At 39.8% G+C, this 19594-nt stretch overlaps 1 protein-coding gene across 2 annotated transcripts in view; it reads right to left on the reverse strand.

The window, feature by feature from the left end:
* Positions 1-19594, reverse strand: part of GRIA4 (glutamate ionotropic receptor AMPA type subunit 4) — a 367043-nt gene that overhangs the window by 5184 nt on the left and 342265 nt on the right. The window contains exon 14 of one of the 2 annotated variants that reach the window (XM_021696567.1): positions 1413-1527. In XM_021696567.1, the coding sequence (XP_021552242.1) occupies positions 1413-1527 (115 nt within the window). Of the gene's footprint in view, positions 1-1412; positions 1528-7572; positions 7688-19594 lie in introns of both variants that reach the window. The other variant, XM_021696568.1, reaches the window with a different exon arrangement.

The following is a 19594-nucleotide window of genomic DNA, read 5'->3' on the forward strand; positions in this document are numbered from 1 at the left end:
GTTAAAAATACTTAATCAGTTAATAGTTTAGACATATTATTCTCCAGAGCTTTAGCATACATATTATCTCATAATAAATTTGGAAATAGTCAAGCATATGATTGGAAAATACTAAAATTGTAACAAGACTTCAGAATTTTTTCATAAATTGGAAATATGTATATTACATAGCAAGATTTGAGAGTATTTTGGATAGACTCCCTGTAGGATGCCCTGTGGCCATCATCTTCCCAGCTGTAGGTTTTGTGCAAAATGTGATCCAGACACTTAGTTTTATTAGCAGAGTATTGAATTCAAAACATGTACTATGTACACTGTCCAATTAGCCATGACATTAGATGACTGGGCCAAAATTTAGGGTCACTTCATTTTTAAAATCATCGCTCATTAAATATTTATGCTTCTCTGGCTTGACATAGGGATTTGAGATAAGTATTTCATTATTTGGCCAAGCTTGTCTCATTCCACTCTGGTTCAAAGGCAGGAAAAAACTGATTAAAACGTAGGGATAAGCCCAGAAAAGGTATCAAGTGACATTACTTGGTCTCATTCATTTTTTTTTTTTTTTTTTACTTGGTCTCATTCTTAAGTGAATGGAGACTCTCCTATTTAAGCCATTTATTTGTTTCATGTCTTAGAATAACTAATATTTTTTTCTTTTAAAGAAGATAAAGAAAAAAAAATAAAAGAAGATTTCAAGAATCCTCAACTCCTTTCGGGCACTCGTTACATTCTATGAATTTGCGCAGGTAATTAGATTCACTGATACATTGTTACATTTTTTCCTTTAGAATGGAAACGTAACTGTTTGTAACCCTTTTTATCTGTACTCAGTGGAGTCAGGTCTCTGGATCTCTGCATTGCACCAAGAAGAATTCACGAATGAGAGATCTTAACTTGAGATATTATCCGTAAATGCTGATCTACTAAGAGCACTTCGGTAGAACCAAATCGGAAAGTGCACTGCGCATCCGTCAGCACAAAACTATAACGGGGCCTCTTCAAACTAAAGTGGAATGCTTGGCAACGTAGTGACAAAAGACTGAACTTCTGAATGCCACAGGGTGAATATTTAAGATCCTTCTCTGGATGGCTACCGGACAATTCCCCACTTCTGTTTAGAGAAGGCATCAGCTCCTGAAACGACGGGTTTTGGGGCCTTCGCCTCCGAAACAAGCGCAACCCTAACCAAGAAGCGCTACTCGCGCTCGTGGTATGTGAGTCTGAGGGTCACAGGAGGAATTTTATTAGTGTATGTGCTTCTGCGGATAATTTGAGTTGCAACCCAAGCCTGAGCAGTGGGGGTGCGGGCTGCAATTCTCTGAGAAGGCGGGTGAGTGGGTCGGCGCCCTGTGACAAACGCTCGCGGGCCCTGTGAGCACAAGACGAGGCCCCGGAGTGTGACGACTAACCTTGCTTCCGGAGTCCTTGGGTCCACATTCACCTTTATCGTACCACCACTTGTTTTTCAGCTTGTCTAAGACGCCTGCCTCACTGAGTTTCAAAACGGCAAGGTTTACAGGAGTTCTTCACGTGGAAAATAACATAAATAACATTATATATGTTATTTTATGTTATTCAAGTCAAACTACATTAGAATCGCAAGGCAAAGTGACAGAGCAGAGGCCACAGGAGGTGCTAAGTCTCGTGCGGGAGGCCCAGGTGGAGAACCAGACCTACGACTGGGGCCTGCTCCATCGCTTTAGGTAACAGGTGCATACTGCTAGGGAGGATCATAAATAAAATGTATGCAATTACTGTGAACCCAAAACTATTGGCCTGGGTTCCACTGCTGGAGCGTTTACGAGGTTCCCAGCACAGCGTGGAAGTCATTCGAGATCCACAAGCTCCTTGTGTCCCCCCCCCTTTCGAAATGAATGGCAGTGGCTGCAGATGGACAGACTGGCATGCAGAGAAGCTGGCTCGGACCGGTTTGGGCTCTCCCCTACGCTGTGATTCAGTTGGTGTAATTTTACTCTCTGCTGTAAAAGTACGTCTACACGGACTCCTTAACCATGCTCATCCAGGACTAACTGGAAGAGAAGGAGGGTGCGGGAGTTACTGACAAAGGGTCCAGGAAGGTCCTTAGGAGACCGATATGTGAGTCATGAGAGGATAAGCCCATGCTGACACTCTCCTCAGTTGCAGAATTTAACCTGAATAATAGCACTATCTATCTATCTATCTCGAGTCTATCACATTAATATGCTGTGCATACAAAGGTAAGTGACTCTAATGCACCCCACGGACGCTTCCTAGCAGGTACATGACAGGCTCGGGGAAACCGACATTTTTAGGAACAAACTCCCGTCCTATAAAATCCCACTTTTCTTTTCTACCATATTTGAGTCCTTCAGTACTTGATGTTATATAAGGAGTCTCAAGGAGGAAAAGGCCAGTCATCACTCAGTCTCAATGTTCTGAGGAATCGAAGAACTCCCCTGGTTTTCATTCCTACGTTAACACCTTTGTGTGTATAAAATAAAAGTCCGAGAGGATGGATGGGGAGCAGTAAGCCCTGACATCTCTTGTTACTGTTTCCGTGCTTCGTTGGTTTCTGTTTCTTTTTGCTTTTACAAATATCCGGAGAGAGACTCATTGAATTTCTCTTGACATTTCTAAGCTGCCACAATTATTTTGTCTGGCTCTCTCCCCCAACACCTCACTTCTTCTAGGAAATATTGAGTGCATTTGGAGAGACACAGCATGCATTGATTTGACTGCCAGGGGATTAATTCCATAAACTTATCTGCACATCTAGGCAATGCAGTAATAATAACGGTGATAATGCTAGTTAACCCTGACGGAACCCTTCCTAGGTACCAGGAGCTGTTGGAAGCATTTTATGTGTTTGGATACTATGATCACCTGCATTTTACAAATGAGGAAACCAAGGCACGGAGAGATTAAATCATCTAGCCACGCAGCTAGGAAGTAGCTGAATCAGGGTTTGTAATAGTGTGACTTCAGCTTGTGCAATTAAAAACATTCACAACGGAAGACTCGGGAAATGGGAGTTTCTGGTTAACTGAGTTTTCTGATTAGCCATTAAGCCAAAAGTCTCTTTTTTCTTGTTATGTTGTTGTACTGTTAGTTCTGAAAAAAGTTTCTAAGATGTAAGTTTTTTAACTGTTTTCTCAATACGATTTAATTTTTTGTATCTATGTTGTAACATCTTAACAAGGCTCATTGTTCCATTTAAGAAGTAATATGCATTTGCCACATTCCTAGAAAATTACATCGTGTTTTGGAACAAAATCTAATATGAGCATGATTTAACACTTTCTACTAAACACGGAGTTTGGGGATGGAGCAGGATGAAGATTTTGGTAAACTGTGGTGCTTGGTGAATCTGGTCCCAAATGTGGGTTTTACTATCTATACACCCCGACCCCCATTCATGAAGTGATTATTACAAAACCCCACCCCAGGTTGGTGGGTGAGTTGTGGACTGCTTGGGAACAAAAGCGGTATCTCATTCATCTTTGTAGGACAGTATTTACCAGGGTATCTGACTCAGAGTAGGTGCTCTGCAAGGTTGCTGTATTTAAATTATTTTGAACCCAGAGCAAGCTTTTTCATTTAACTGATACTATAAGAGTTTTGAGGTCCCCAGGCTGCTCACCAAAGCCTTTTTAACACCTACACAGGTGTATTATACGAGCCTACACTGCACTTCTTGAATGGGGTGCTCTGGGAGGAGGACTTCATGCTGAAAAGGGAAGGAAAAAGAAAGCAGAGTTTCCTTCCAGTTTCTTCTAGAAGGGATGTCCTTAAGGTCCCCACTTTGCCCTTCTCCCTTCACTTCTCCCCTTGCCTCTTTGGTCCTTCTGCTAGTCACGGCAGGACCCTGGTTTTAGAGGCCATAAGTAGATTGGAATTTTGAATTTAAGATATTTATTAGGAGCCAAACTTAATGGTTATCTAGTGGAGTTATCAGGCACTGAGCAAGGAATTCATTATTGAGCAATCGCTGGCTTTTGTTTACCACAACTTTTCTTTCTGCTTATGAATTCATATTTTTGCTAACAATCCATTTACTCGTGTGTTGGTTTCTATTGCTATGGTGAAGGGGAGGAGGCCACTTATGACGTGCTTTAAAGTCAGGACTGGCTACCGTCTTCAAAGGGCTAAATTAAAAATGGGTATCTTGTGATCTAATATAGTTCCTAAAGAAGACGTTATTTGGTAATCACATTTACAAAACGATTTTTATATGAATATCCACATTCGTGAGGGTGCCTGTTTTTATATACATAGAGGAGAATAGGGTATAAAACAAACAAAAAAATCAATAATTTTATAGATCATTAATGATTACAGGCGTTGCCAAAATTTCCAACTAGAACCAGGACTGAATAACTCATGTTAAAAACTGGCATAAAATTCTGTGTATGGTTTGTGCTCAGACTAAACTGTATCAGATTCATCAGAGAGGAAAATGAGTTTGAGACACTGCAATGATATTTTTAAATTGGCTCATTGCCAATTAGTAAACTTTTATTGCTTTATCCACAAGTATGAATTTCTTATGATCATAGATTAGACCACATTGCACTAATATTATTAAAGAAGTAAATTTTCAAAAAAACGGATTTGCATCCTCCAAATCCTGCCTTTCTACTTTATTGTTATTTTTTAAGATGCAGGACCCTTTTTCTTACTTCTTTCCTTAAATTTTTACATTTCAGCATGAAGCCTTGGTTGAGGGCGACCGGGTCAGAATGTCATGCTCTGGGAATGGCTCTCAGGTAAGTGGGGATGCTAATTGTTTTGTAGCCATGGGCTGTGACTGGAAGCTACCACAGTCATCATGAGCTCCTTGAGAGAAAAGAAAATTCTTTTTCCCCACCAATATGGCACGTTGCCTGCTGAAAGCAGAAATTTAATAATTTGCTGCTGAATGGAAGGCTGGAGATGTCCCCCCGGGGTTATAATCCTGTGAATGGCAGGTGGGTCACCTGTCCCCTCAAAGGAACCCATTCATGGGGGGCGGGGGTGGGGTGGTGCGGAGGTCGAGCTTTCCACGATTTTCTGCCTTCATTAGGTGAATCACTACTAGAAAACTGAGTTTTCTCCTATCAAGAGTCTGTACTGGAAAGACAACATTAGATTTCAGCATGCCTGGGTTGGGGCCTCTGAATGTGCATATTCCACCCCCTACACGGAATTGGCATCATTTAATTTCTCTCCTGCCTTGGCCCGATACTCAGCAAAGGCTTAAAAACTAGCTGCTTCTCCAGCTGAGCCTTCTCCTCCTTATCTTACCTCTTCTGAGGAAGATCAAGCCCCACGGGAGGGGTGAGGTAACTCTAAAAAGAAAACCAGTCACCCGTAGAAGGTCCAAAACAAAAATGAAACAGCAACAGCTTCCTGGTGCTTTACTTTGACCTAAGTTGGGTCAGGGCAGGTAGAACACTGCCTCTTACTACAAATCCAGAGTAGGCGTCATTAACATTTAGATTGTTACCACCTACTTGCTTGGTGATATATACTGTATCAGTAAGCGACCTCCAAGGAGTGTTTTCTAGTACGAAAACAAAATTTCTGAGGGAAAACAACATACTGTGACATCATTTGGGGGAATATTTTAAGTTGATCTTGGTAACATTTTGTGAAGATCTGAAGTAATGTTTTAGAATATATCACTTTGTAGCTCATGTTTGGTGAAAGTAAGTTACTGCATACCAGGGACCAACAGTTTGACTTTTGAGCACTACAAGGTTAGATTTACGTATATTTTTTGACAACAAATATTTATTTAGTGTCCATTGTGTACCAAACAATCTGTGGGATACAAAGAGCTTAAAATCCAACCTGAGCTGTCCAACCCCTTAGTGAAATAAACTGAAGTGACTTTTCTCAAATAGATTTTTCCATTATGCGTACGTTTCTGCTCTGCTTATTTTTCTCTGGAAAGACGTTTTAATGGACACTTAAATAGGAGTTTGTTATTCATTTTTCTGGAAAGTTTTATTGGTTAAGCAGTGTTGTACTTCTCTTATATCGGTGAGAAAAATAAACATTCAAGAGCAAAATTTTGCTAATGGACTAGAAAATTTTTGCTTTTCTTTGGTGCTATTAGAGCATGTTTTCTTATATTTCTAATTTGCATGGAAAATAGTAGGTTATTAGTGTAAATTTAAATAATTTTCTCTGCGTAGAAAAATGTATTTATTTACTTACGTTTTTATGGAAACTGTCAGAATATTCTAGGCAAGTTAGGGTGCCAAAATATAAAAAGAGTTAATACTCCTTAAGTAAACATGTGGCTGGTGTCTCAAATGGAGGGGTCTTGAAGGGGAACCATCCCAGAGGAATCCCCCAAGATTCCACCCTCTCTCTGCTCTTTCTCTCCAGAATGATTCTTTTCCAGGACCTGGGGTGGGGGATCAGGATTGGGTCCACATGATTCCATTGTCTCCTCCTTTGTCCTGTCTCTCCCTGGCTAGAATATTCCCTTGGCAAAGTTTATCCTCCTCTTCCTGCAACAGGGCTGGTAATTAGAGGGGCACAAAGGAGCTGCATTTGAAAGTCTTTTAAGATGGAAAGAGGGGGAAGTTAGCGCCATTGGAAAAGAATGAGTTTAGCCTCATCCCGAGTACTCTCAGAGAACAGAGCATCATTCTGTGGGTTGGGTGGCCAAGTAAGGGAATTTACAGCCTAATCAAGAAACGGAAGACAAGCAGTTTTGGGCAATTCTCTAGATTTTAAAAGAAAGACAAGAGCGCATACTTAAAAATTTTCAATACTCTTCCATGCCAGGTGGAAGGTATGAAATAAAATTCAGTGAGGATATTCCCATGTCTGGATTGTTTTAGGTCTATACACAGTGAAGAAGGGTTCCGGGACACCAGTTGATTATTTCTGTTAATTGTATACATTTTTTTCCTTTAGAAACTGCTTAGAAAAAAAAACCCACCTTATTTTATGAAGCTGGAAACATGACATGGATGTAGTGAGCACAGAGCTGAACGGGTCTTGCTTTTGAAGCCGATCATTCTGTGATTTGATCCATTTACGGAAGGCAAAAAATGTCTAGTTCACAAGACTATCGCTGATTTATTATTTAGCTTGCTATGCAACGGAAGCCTGAGGGTTCTGGGTAGAGACATGGCTTTCTGGAAGGTACTCTAAACAGGTCCAGGTGGAGTCAAGTCATTGCTGTTACTTAAAAACGCTTTGTAGGTGGTCTCGCCACGCATGGGTGAACCAGAGGGGACAGACTTCCCCTCGGTGTCCGCCCTCCTCGTCACTAAAGTGCCCTTTCAAAAGTTTGGATCCTTTCCTGCTTTCAACAAAGGGGTTCGCAGGACTACAAAGTCTGACCCACGACCTCTTTGAAGCCAGAGGGGCTCAGGGACTGTTGTAATGAGGTCTGTTTGTGTGTCCCTCAATTGGTTAACGGTTGCAAATATTTTTGCTTTGACAGTAATTGCATACTTGGGTTTCGAAGGGACTGGACTGGCAATTCTGGGGGTGGCTGGCGGGGGGCTCCAAGCTGTGTCTCCCAGCAGATGCACCTATTACTATACATACTGTTTACCCGCTTTTGGTGACATTGAGGCTGACCTTGGAGTCACCTCCCCCGCTGCCACATTCTCCTTTGTCGTACCACCATTTGTTTTTCAATTTGTCCAAGAGGCCTTGTTCATTCAGTTTTAAAACTGCGAGGTTAACAGCATTTCTTGAAACGATAAAACATATTTTGTAAGAAACTGCACAGCTGTTAAGATGTTAGAAGGAATGAGGACTTAAGCTCTTTTATAAGCTTCTCCCAGGCGCTAAATAAACCTCTCATTTTGCGGTCCGGCAGCCCCTTCCCCAGAGTCCAAACCAAAGGCAATGGTGACTAATTTCAAAGGGTGTGAAACGTGGTATTTGGTGCTGCTCGCTCTCAGAGTTCATTTACTGTCAAATAAACGGACGCTGTTATCAACCAATGACATGGATTTTTTTTTCTTTTGCAAAACAGCAATAAACTTGCATTTACTAGTAATTGAGGAAGAACTGTGCCTTGAGTTCCTTTGCCTCTAAGAATGTCAACAGCCGAAAAGAGACCCAAATGAAAACTTGTTCCCAGAAGGAAACACGGAACGGCACTGCCAGAGCGAAAAAGCAGCTGTTCATTCATTTTTGTGAACGGATTTCCTGACAACAAAGAGTACGGCTTAATTATGGTTCCCTTTACTGTTTGTGGGAGTTAAGTTTGCTCACTTGTTTGATTTCATTGGTCTCAGAATCTAGGATTGGCATGTTTGGTTCAGTGTCCCTGGCTAGAAGTCACAGGATAGTCAAGAGAAAGGGAGTGCCAGCCCTCAGGGAAAAGGTCTTATATTTGGAATTTGGTGTTGATTCTTGAAGGCTTTGGATGCTATTTAGAAACTGTGATGGCTCGGCCAATTCCACTGCGGAAGTTAAGTAATTAAACCCCAGGGAGCCGTGATGCATGTGATTGGGACCTTGCAGACAAACACCCCAGATCTGATTGCCTCCATGTGTATCTCTATCGGGGAATAAGGGAGCAGATTCTAATGAATGTCTAAAAGGATTAAAAATGTGTCATGGGCTTTTGCCTGCCAGGTATTTGGTTTCTTACTTGCTTTCAAGTTAGTTTTTAAATGAGCCATTATCTCTTTCAAGAGGTCTTCCCAGCATTTCATGAAATCTGTTAGAGTGAGGGAGTGGCTTCTATACCAAGAATTTGGGCTAGGCACCTTGATGAATACTGAGTTTGGTGGTTACTTAATGCCAAATGAGTTATAAATAAAACAAAACAAAATAACCCCATATTAATGAATACTTGAAAACTGATTTGCAAGTGAAATAGTTGTTGACTAGTAAAAAGTGTTACATATTTCACCACCAATCAGCCTATTGAAGTGTTTTTCTTAAAATGTGTTTATCATATTTCACGTAAACAATGTTCATTTTCCAGTGTTGTGATAGTCTGATCCACTTGGAGAATAAACATGTCCCATGAGTAAGCCATACACTTTGAGAGTATTAACTCTTCTTGAGATTTAGACAGCCATTTACAAAATGCTAATTAAATAATCAGCTGCTCCCACCTTCCCAAGTGCCACATTAGTGGCCTAAAATAATGAATATACTTCCCAAAGTGAACAATATCAGGTGGTTGGTTTAATCAGCAAAAGGATCAGACTGAAATGCAAGAATGAATGAATATTCAGTGAAGAGAGACCTATTTAAAAAAAAAAAATGCTGTTGGGAGAAAGTTGTTTTAATTTATTTTGTGTCCACAACAAACTAAATTTGTCTTTCAATGATTTAAACCAAACTAAAATTTTTTATTTTGGAGAAAACTATTTTTATACTCTATTTTAGCCTGAAACATTCATAGTAGATCCGTTTTAATGAGGTGGCATCCCAATAATTTTATGTGTTGGTTTAGACCGTTCCTTTGATAAAACCGAGATCATTTCATGAGAGGGTTATTTAACAGGGGTATTAGCAAAGACAGTCCCACAGCACAGGAGAAAACAAAAAGCAAAACAAAGGAATGGATAAGGAAAAAAAGCTTCACGTTAAGAAAACTGTTTGGAATAAAGCTTCCTACAAAATTATTCTAAGACATTGTCTTTCTAAGACCATCTAATAGGCCATGTAAAAACAGTTTAGTTTCACACTGCTATTCACGTGTGTGTGTATACATCAATATTTGGTTCGTACGATACACTTGACCAGTAGGTAAGTCACTGCCCAGGTCACAGTTAATCCACGTTTTCCTTCCAGAAACATGTGGCCCCTTGATAAAGTCCCCCTAATAGTATTATACGCACGTTTATTTTTCTCTTATGATGCATGGAAGGCACCTTGTAATTAATATTCAGAAAGAGTCTTCAGGTACTCACGATTTCTCTGCATGTGAAAACTGCTTGTTTTCTACAACTCTCTGACTACAGATGTCATTTCTGTAATCAGGTCTAGCAGCCTCTGTAGATTGCCATTTCAACTGCAGCATAAGCCACATTTGAACATCTGTCCTATTTTATGAAACACATTACTTTTACATATTATTAATTGTAAGAATCATCAAGTGACTTAAGAAAATACATAAAGTTACTTCACTCATTTTGCTGGAATATTTTTTACCTAGGCAAGAGAAAAAGGAACCCTGAAAGAGGAATTGGAAGCAAGCTTAGAGAAGTCACAAGTAGTGGCGGGTAAACGAGGGACTTGAGAAGCAGACCTTCCATCACGTTTTACTGTTCCTTTGCAATCCCCTTCGTACACTTCAGACAGAGATTTCAAAGTCAATGTCAGAAACGCAGATTAATGATCAGGGATATTCTGGTCCTGAAGTAGTAGTCAGCCAAGAAGATGAACATTAGAAGAAAAACGTGCGCTATTCCTTACACTGATTGTTCCCTTTATTCTATAAAAGGCACCTTTTACAGATAAGCTCAACCAAGTGGATTGTTTTCATTTAAAAACGGAAGAGGAGAGGAAGAGTCAGTGACCACACTCTTGCTGGACGTGTGTAGACCACAATTAAGAGCCCAGGTGTGGCGCGAGCCAAGCTACTCATGCTGTTTGACAAAGTCCAAGTATGGGGGATGATCCTGAAAACAGGAGACTCCACAGCTGGCTCCTGCTATTCTTTTTCGTTTTGTTTATGGCAATCTTTATAATTGTGGGAATATTTCTGGGGTTTCATGATAAAGTGACTACTCATCTTAGTTACGCCTATCTAAGCAATCATAATGAAACTAATTCCATGAAGAATTAGTTTCTATAGAACAAAATAACAAGACGGTCACGCTCTGTCTAGCACCTTTCTCTTTGCGTACTGTTTTTCAGTTTTAGCGAAAGCCAATAAGCAGAAATCAATAAAGGTCATGTTAATCATTACAAAGAAAAAATGAAAGAAGGCTATGGCTGTAATCCAGAAAATGATCTAAGATTTGGAAAAACAAAAATATCCTAACATATAAAGAAAGTTCCTCCGAGGCTGTCAGGAGGAGATGCTTGCAACCTGACCCTGTGTGTGTCTCCTCATTCGCGACGCCGTCCTTTCCTACGAGAGACCCACCCTGGCTGGAGCTGGACTCCGGCAGGTGTGTTGACAATGACCTTTTAAAGAGTGAAGTAAGAAAAACCCTTCTCCAAGTAGGCATTTTAATAGTAGTGAGATGGTGGGGCACTTGATGCAGGGTGGAAGGAAAATGTTCCTCGAATCAAATTCCAGGACCTCAAGAAAACTGCTCAAGGCTTTTATTCCTGAAATTTCCTTCAACTGAGCTTGAGATTATGAAAATCTGTACCTCATCGCGCTAGCTTCTGGGACCCATTTTTGTTAATGAGACTCTTGTTGAAAGACCACATACAACAGAAGCCTGAGAACGAGAATTAACAGACCTAAACTTCTCCCATTTATTGATATTGGGTGAATTCATCAAGTGTGGAGATTTTCTTGTTCAAAGCATCTTAACTCAGGCTAAGATACCCATCTCTTACCTCCCACACTTTCATAAATAATTTATCATTCTATATGTTTGGGTATGCTTTTATGCTTAATTTATGCCTTACTCATTATATTTACTTCTGGACCATATTACTTGTAATGTAATTCTTCTGTTGGTGAGGTTTTAAAATGCACATCTGACAAAATATCTACCTAATAGGAACATTTTAAAAGTTTAAGTTTAGTCAAGTATTTTTATGGTTTCCTGGATTTAAGAATATTATTATAAAGGACTGATATACTGGCTCCTAGACTTAGTCAACATCTGCACACAGGATATTTAGGGTGTATGTAGTTTGTAGAACAAATAATTTGCAATATCATATTTAGTCTGATTAAAACAAACTCATTTCCATTTTACTTAATCGGATGAATATTTCATCATTGGCGGTGATGGTGCGGTTTATTCTAACGTACGGTGAGATTTTTGCTACTGCTCTAGTGTCCTTATGGGAAAGGATCCGTTAGTTATACACACACGAGAAAGTCTCATCACTTTTAGGCCTGTGCTCTCTTAATGGGAATCCTCTCTTCATACTAAACTCTCTCTCTCTCTCTAAAGATTTTATTTTTAAGTAATCTCTACACCCAATGTGAGGCTCGAACTTACAACCCTGAGATCAACAGTCACAAGCTCTACAGACCGAGCCAGCCAGGCGCCCCTAAACTCTATAAAATTTAAGTATCATGAAGTTCAAATGTCCAGAATATTTACCTGAATGATGCTAGGAAATTTTTTTCATAGTCCCCAATAAATCCTAGTATGTTTTTTAAAAGCTTAAAAATTGTGTGAATCCACAAGGCATTGTGTCAACAGGTAAGAAAGTCCCTTTAAAATCCACAAAGGGTGTTGGTAGACGATTTATGCAGGGAGATCATACAAATCATACAAAAATCATTCAACTTGGCTTGGAATTAAATTAATGTGAATTAAAATGATGCCAATTCGATTCTCTGCCACTCATGTTAGGAAAGACAAAAGTAAAGATACTGTGTAATATAGTCAAGGGCCGAATAAGATGGGCGTCCTCATCCACTGGTGATTGCATTAGGAACTAAAAAAGAAATAAGATGACTTTACACAACAAAAGCTTAAACACAATTCTTGTTCTTGGAAATTACTGATAATGTTGATAATTATATTAATTGACTAAATATTACTGGTTAATAATTCTCCTTTGAGGAACCAATTCTAATAAAGTTAATCAATGATGCTGATGGGAGTAACTGAATGAACCTCATAGTATATTTCTGTAGCAAACATGGCAAGCAATTCATATGCCCACCAGAAGAGGAGAATGAAGTAGATGTGGGGAGACCCAGCAGCAGTTCTCAAGCTTGATTTGAGTAGAGAGCTACCATCAGAAATACAGATGCTCAGGCCTAACACTGCTGGGTCAGGTCCCTCTGAGTCAGGGGCACTGTGTCTACATCTTTACAAAGCTCCTCAGGTGATGGTATTGATAAGCACCCATAACTTGTATGGCTGAATGTTTTACGACCATTCGAAGCTTTTAACAACAAGGAAAAATGATTATAGTATAATGTTAAGTGGAAAAAAAGAAACAAATTTGTATATTTCCTATGATTTTAATTTAAGAATAAAAAATATATATTTAGAGACAGAGACATTAATGGAAAAATATTGGGAAAAAAAACACAATAAAGAGCTGTCTCTGAACATAGGGATTATGATTAGTTTGGACTGCATTTTGCTTTTTACGCTTCCCCACCCATCCAGAATTTTCTACTCTGATACTTTAATAATCAGTAAATACAAACAAAAAAAGCCTCGATTATTTTATAATTTTATATTATTTTATAATATAATGCCTAAAAGAACTGTTTTATGCAAACCAACATATACATTTTATTTTGGATCCAAAAACCCCCCAAAAAACAAAGAAATGAGGAAGAGGTAGAATTTAGGAATTGCTCTTAAGGATGTCAGTAAAGCATTCATTGCTCCTGATGATGTGGTTTGCTTTGGTCCACCTGGTTCTGGGTCTCTAGCCACAGGCTGGAGGACAGGGGATGATGAACTTGGCTTCTACAAAGGTTCTGCCTTGTTTGAGGGGAACAGGTCAGGCAGAGAAGGATGAGTAATCCATCAATTAGTGGGACTCCCCCGTCAGACAGGATCTGCAGGAGGTTAATAGAACTCTCAGTGGCCTGGAGAAAAGACTCTCGCTGTTTCACACATATTTACATAGACAAGGTGAGCTTTTCCACTTAGGCTAAATTAAATGAATGTGATGGTGCGTAGACTTGAGTCCTGCAAAGTGGGCCATTAAAAAAAAAATATGTATATACCTCTGTTTTTAGGAAAAGAATTTTCAGAGCTGACAACTACGTTCTTCCCCAAACAAGTAGTAGAGACCCTAAGAAAAAAGCCATTTTCATTTTTTTTTTTTCAGGAATTAAAAAAAATGCCATTAAAAAAGTCTTTCATCACACCACATCTTTACTGTATCTCTTTTTTGCATTTAAACTAAAACTCCAGATTGGAAAACCCATTTGATTTAAACTTTGTTATGCAGCAGGTAAGTACATGCAGAAAATTTCTAGGACCACTCTAGTAAGAAAATAGTAATTTCATGAAAAATGAATAATTTTTCACAGACTATTGCACAGACTATTGGTTCTCTTATTTAAGCGATGGTGGCAATTGTCACTACTGTCATGAGGGTTGAATACAGGAAAGTCTACCCCAGTAGAGCAAGAGGAGATGGGGAGGGAGGAGCATGGGACCTATGGGGTTTTACTTTTGCCGTTTAATTAATGATGTCCCCCCAAATAAAAGTGTTTGGAGGAAATCAGCCATGAAACTGAGAATTTACAACCACCCCAAATTTTTGTACCAAGTCTATGAATAACTCACTGAGAAAGAACTAGTTTATCAATCAAGAAAATACAGTAAGTAAATAAAAATCAATGGGCTGTCAAATGATAAGGAGGTGAGAATCTGATCTTAAGGAAAGGCGTTTGCGTCCACAGTTCTACCCTTGATCAACTGCGTAAGGCCTGGATTCTCGGCATTATAAATGCTCCACGAAGTTTTCAATTTAACTTGCAGCTGTGCTATTAGTTTTCTTCCCAAATTATCCCTTCCAGTAAACAAGCACAAGGCTCTTTTTGCTTCATTGAATTTGTGCACTTCTTTCCAGAGACAGGATTTGGGCTAAATTGCTCTGCATATATGTGCAAATGTTTTTAGAAAAGATACTAAGTTTTAATTCCAGTTGGCTTACACAATGACAGGTAAGATTTGCATAAAAATGGCATTGCCAATCAATAATTTGATATCAAAATTAGGAGGGAAAATTTTTTTCAGTGGAAAGACAATTCAGGCCCTACATGATGTATAATGAGCCTCTGAAAACCACTTTGATAAGGAAGGATTTATTGGCTTTGTTTTGGATTTTGGATGGCATATATGCAATTAATTTAGTGGATAGAGTCCTTTGCAGCATTTCATACTCCAAGTAAGTCAAAGACAACTAAATAAATTAGATACTGGGTTAGATTCCAAAAATGGTCTCTAAAGTGTGTGTTTTTTGAAGATTTTATTTATTTATTTGAGAGAGGGAGAGAGAGAGCGTGAGCAGGGTGAGCAGCAGAGGGAGAGGGAGAAGCAGGCTCCCCGCTGAGCAAGGAGCCCGACGCGGGACTCGATCTCAGGACCCTGGGATCAAGACCTGAGCCAAAGCAGATGCTTAGCCGACTGAGCCACGCAAGTGCCCCTAACGTGTGTGTTCCTTGGAATTTGCATGACTAATTGCTATTTGAGGCCTAGGTCTGAGGAATGTGATTTTTGAAGAAATACTGTGATTTTTGTGAGGATGTCTGCCAGTAATTTAGAGTACTAGCTGGAGATTGTGGTAAATGAAAAATTTAACTATACTTTTAGTGTTAAACTTTTTTTTTAAATGTAATCCTTACAAATTTCATGCAGTTTAGTTTCATGATTTTGTCAATTTTAGGTCACAGAGTAGAATTTTCTATCCTCCTTTGGGTAGGGACCTCTTTTAGAAGCCCGTGAAAGCTACAGATAGACAGACTGGCATAATGACTTCAGGGGATCCACAAAATTTGGAAAGGGAATCGTGAATACAGATAAAAAATATCTCTTCCAGATTCTAGTAACACTTATTTTAAAATTAATTAATGGCCACTTTCAAGTATGTCTATTATTAAAGGAAGGGAAATAAAAATATTTCTATGACCCATGGTTGCTCCAGAATTTTAAGAGGAGGTTTTAAGACTGTGGTTTGGTGGTAAGGAACTTGCAAGGTACGAGCCTCAATTTGTGATCATTCTGCAAACACAGCATGGGCGGGGCTTTTTTAAAAAATATTTTTAAGTAGACTCCACACCCAGTGTGGAGCCCAGTACAGGGCTTGAACTCACAACCCTGAGCTCAAGAGCTGAACTGAGATCAAGAGTCAGACGCTTAACTTAACCAAATGAGCCATTGAGGCGCCCCCATGTGCAGGGCTTCTTAGAAGACTGCATGTGACATTAATAAAAATTAAAAATAAAAACTGCTCAAAGACACTTTTGGTTACCCTTAGATAATATTGGGAAAATATCAATTATTCGTATTAAATCATGTACATTTTATTTGACTTGTGGTGCCCTGGGGTGTTGTTTGAGATGATATGGGCTCAAGTCCCCACGCCAAGCCACCCTGTTTTTATGAGCAGTTTCTGTGATGGAATCATACAACATGGGGCTTTGTTTCAAGTCGCTACCTACAGACTGTGAAGTGCTTCCAGTTCTCTCTGAATCTCACTTGTTCAGGGATTGTCATTAAGCTAAAGTACGATTTCAGAAGTTGCAGAGCTGGTGGCTGTCACTGTTTACTGCGTGTGAGCTGTCGAGCAGCACTGGGATTTCCACGCAGATTTGCTGGGTGGTCTCTGCTCTGTCCCTGACTCCTCCGGATTCCTTCTCCTAGGCCACGCTCCTTATTCTCTTTATAGGATTTCCAGAATGCTCAACAACCGAGTTTCCTGGGGCGCCTGGGTGGCTCAGTCGTTAAGCGTCTGCCTTCGGCTCAGGTCATGATCCCAGGGTCCTGGGATCGAGCCCCACATCAGGCTCCCTGCTCAGCGGGAAGCCTGCTTCTCCCTCTCCCACTCCCCCTGCTTGTGTTCCTGCTCTCACTGTGTCTCTGTCAAATAAATAAATAAAATATTTAAAAAACAACAACAGGGGTGCCTGGGTGGCTCAGTTGGTTAAGCGACTGCCTTCGGCTCAGGTCATGATCCTGGAGTCCCGGGATCGAGCCCCGCATCGGGCTCCCTGCTCGGCGGGGAGCCTGCTTCTCCCTCTGACCCTCCCCCCTCTCATGTGCTCTCTCTCTCTCTCATTCTCTCTGTCTCAAATAAATAAAAAAAAATCTTTAAAAACAACAACAACAACAAAAAAACAACCGAGTTTCCTTTTTTCCTTCCTTTGCTCATTGTTAAAAACTTCCATCAACTGCCTTAAAGAACTAGAATCGTAGCATTTTTGAGTCACAGTGGGGGTCAGAGGGTGTCTCAAACCATCTCATCTGACGGTTGTGGTCACTGGGGTCTAAGGAAAGTTAGGCGCCTTGCTCACCAAGACCCAGCCGGGATGGAGGTCTGCTGTCTCCTGGCCTAGTGCTCTTTCCCACAGTGCTAGGATCACTTCGCTTTCTGTGGGTCCCCTTTCCTGTGTAGCTAAACTAAGTATTCCTCCCTACTATGGCTCTCCAAGGGGGAATTTCTCCCCCCCCACCCCGTTCATCAGGCTTCCTGGCGGTGATCCCTCATTAAGCTTTGACTGATACATTCCCTGCAATTTCTATCCCCTCTGGCTAAATACTTCTTAAGACTTCAGAGGCCTGTGGTCTTATCAGCTGAAACTGATCCTTCCTAAATATCCAAGAAGGAAGAACAGTAGATAACGTTTCTTAAAAAGCTGTACCAATAAACTTTATGTTGACTTGATTTGATTAGATGGTGATACTTGTTCCTTCCTAAGGTTGGAATAAGACAGGTCTATTTTTATACATACTAGGTTCCTAATGACTTAAGTTCTGATCTTTTAGGACAGGTAATGAGGGATCCCAAACACGTTATTATAAAGAAGCTTCAGTATAATGGATCAGAAAATGCTTCACAGAAGAAGTAGAAAGGTAAACACAAATAATAACAAAGCCCAATCACAGAAACTCAATCTCATCTTCGAATTTTCCACTCCTTTCCTACAGCCAAGTAGCCATTAAGAACCTTTTTTTTCCTGAAAAGGTGTCTCTTAAATTTATATGTTCATTTCTATTATACAGGTAACACCTGAGTCAAAGCCTCTATCACCTGAGACAAGATCCACTGACTCTCAATCTGTTCTCAGCTACCTGAGTCAGAACAGCTATGCTTCTCTGCTTCTTTACACCGCTTTGTTGGAAACCTTTGGGGACTCACGACTGCCTCCAACATACGACTCTGTTCTAATTTTCCTGACATTCAAAGCTTCCTCACAATTCAGCTTATACGTATACCTTTAAAGTATAACTTGATTACATTTGATTGAGCCAGGCTCTGTCCTAAGTTCTTCACATTCTGAGTCCTTACTGAATCCACATGGCCGGTAAATGGCAAAGGCGGGATTGGAACCTGGATCCTTCCACCACAGAAGCCCAGCCTCTTAACCACCCTAATTCCCCAAATAGACCTTCTCTGCCTCCTCCAGGCTAGATTCCTTGAGTCCCAAAGACATTTTATTCGCCGTCGATTCCAGTCTCACGACAGAACCTTCACCGGAAATTTCGTTTTTCCCCCTTAGCTTTTCTAAAGTTCTTTCCATTTTCCAATAATCACTCATGGACTTATTCATTCAACTAATATTTATCAACTAGTACATGTGAACCTTTTTTATTAGGTCTCTCCCAGATACTCTAAGACTCTAGTGATCTCCTTATTCTTTAAATTATCTATTGTCTGCAGCGCTCCCAATTACTTGGAGTCCCACATCACTTTACAGTGTTGCTATCTCTGTACGGTCTTTTCCCGTGGAGCAGAGCGACTCTATTTTACGGTATTTTACACCATCCTCAGTCCCAAGGCAGGGCGAGAACTACAGAAGCCATGCAATAACTATCTGGAGGGCTGATATCTCCGTGATTAACTTAAGGTGCTACTTTTTAAGCAGCCCATTAAAATGAAAGAATCTTGTGCCTGAACCATTGACTGTGCCACCTAATGGATTTGGGGAAGACCTGCTATGGAGAGGGTTTTAAAGCAAAACAAAGCAAAATAAAACAAAGCAAAAGGGCTCCCGAACTGTCTATTAAATATCGGCAAGAGGGACAAAAAGAATTACTAACACTAGCTATTTTTATGAATGATGGCAAACGATTTTGTCCATCGTATAAACAAAATACCTAAGATGGTATTTCAGTGAGATTATAGATGGTTAAAATAAAGGGATTACCAGCTCAGTTTGCGTGGCGGGGCAAGGAAAAAATACGAACTGATAAAATCAGATACAACCTTGTTGTATCAGGTGAAATCAGATACTTACAACTAAATCCCAGATAATGGTATTCTTATCATTTTGTTCTAACCTATTTAACAGTAGCAAATAAAACATGTCCTTTTTATAAAATTCTTCTGTTACTAAATTTACTCAACAGTATAATTCAGTATATCAGAGAAATTAATTACATTTGTCATCAACAGATAATTAAAGGCCAACACTATGTCTGGTTTAACCTGATTAAGATTTATTTTATTGTGTATTTAAATATGCACTTAATTCACTAAATATGTCTAGTAAATCTTTACAAATACTTTAAATTTCCCACCAAATTCTTAAAAAAGTTTCAATTTCTCTTTCATTCAGGGTGCCAGAGTCCCTCGCAGTAGCCTAGTATTTGGATAGAACTTAAAATGTCTTTAGCTGCTCTTGTTTCATCTACCCTAACTTTTGGCATGGATTTTGGTGAGGTGGGAGAACAGCATAAATAGAAAAAGAAACAGAGTGATAAAAACCGGACTTCCAGAAGAAGGGATTCTAAGCTAATGGGAACTTGAAGAAGCTGTATGAACCTCCTAAGTAGGAGCACCGGTGGCT

This window comes from Neomonachus schauinslandi, chromosome 11 (assembly GCF_002201575.2).
Source record: "Neomonachus schauinslandi chromosome 11, ASM220157v2, whole genome shotgun sequence".
NCBI classification, from domain to species: Eukaryota; Metazoa; Chordata; class Mammalia; order Carnivora; family Phocidae; genus Neomonachus; species Neomonachus schauinslandi.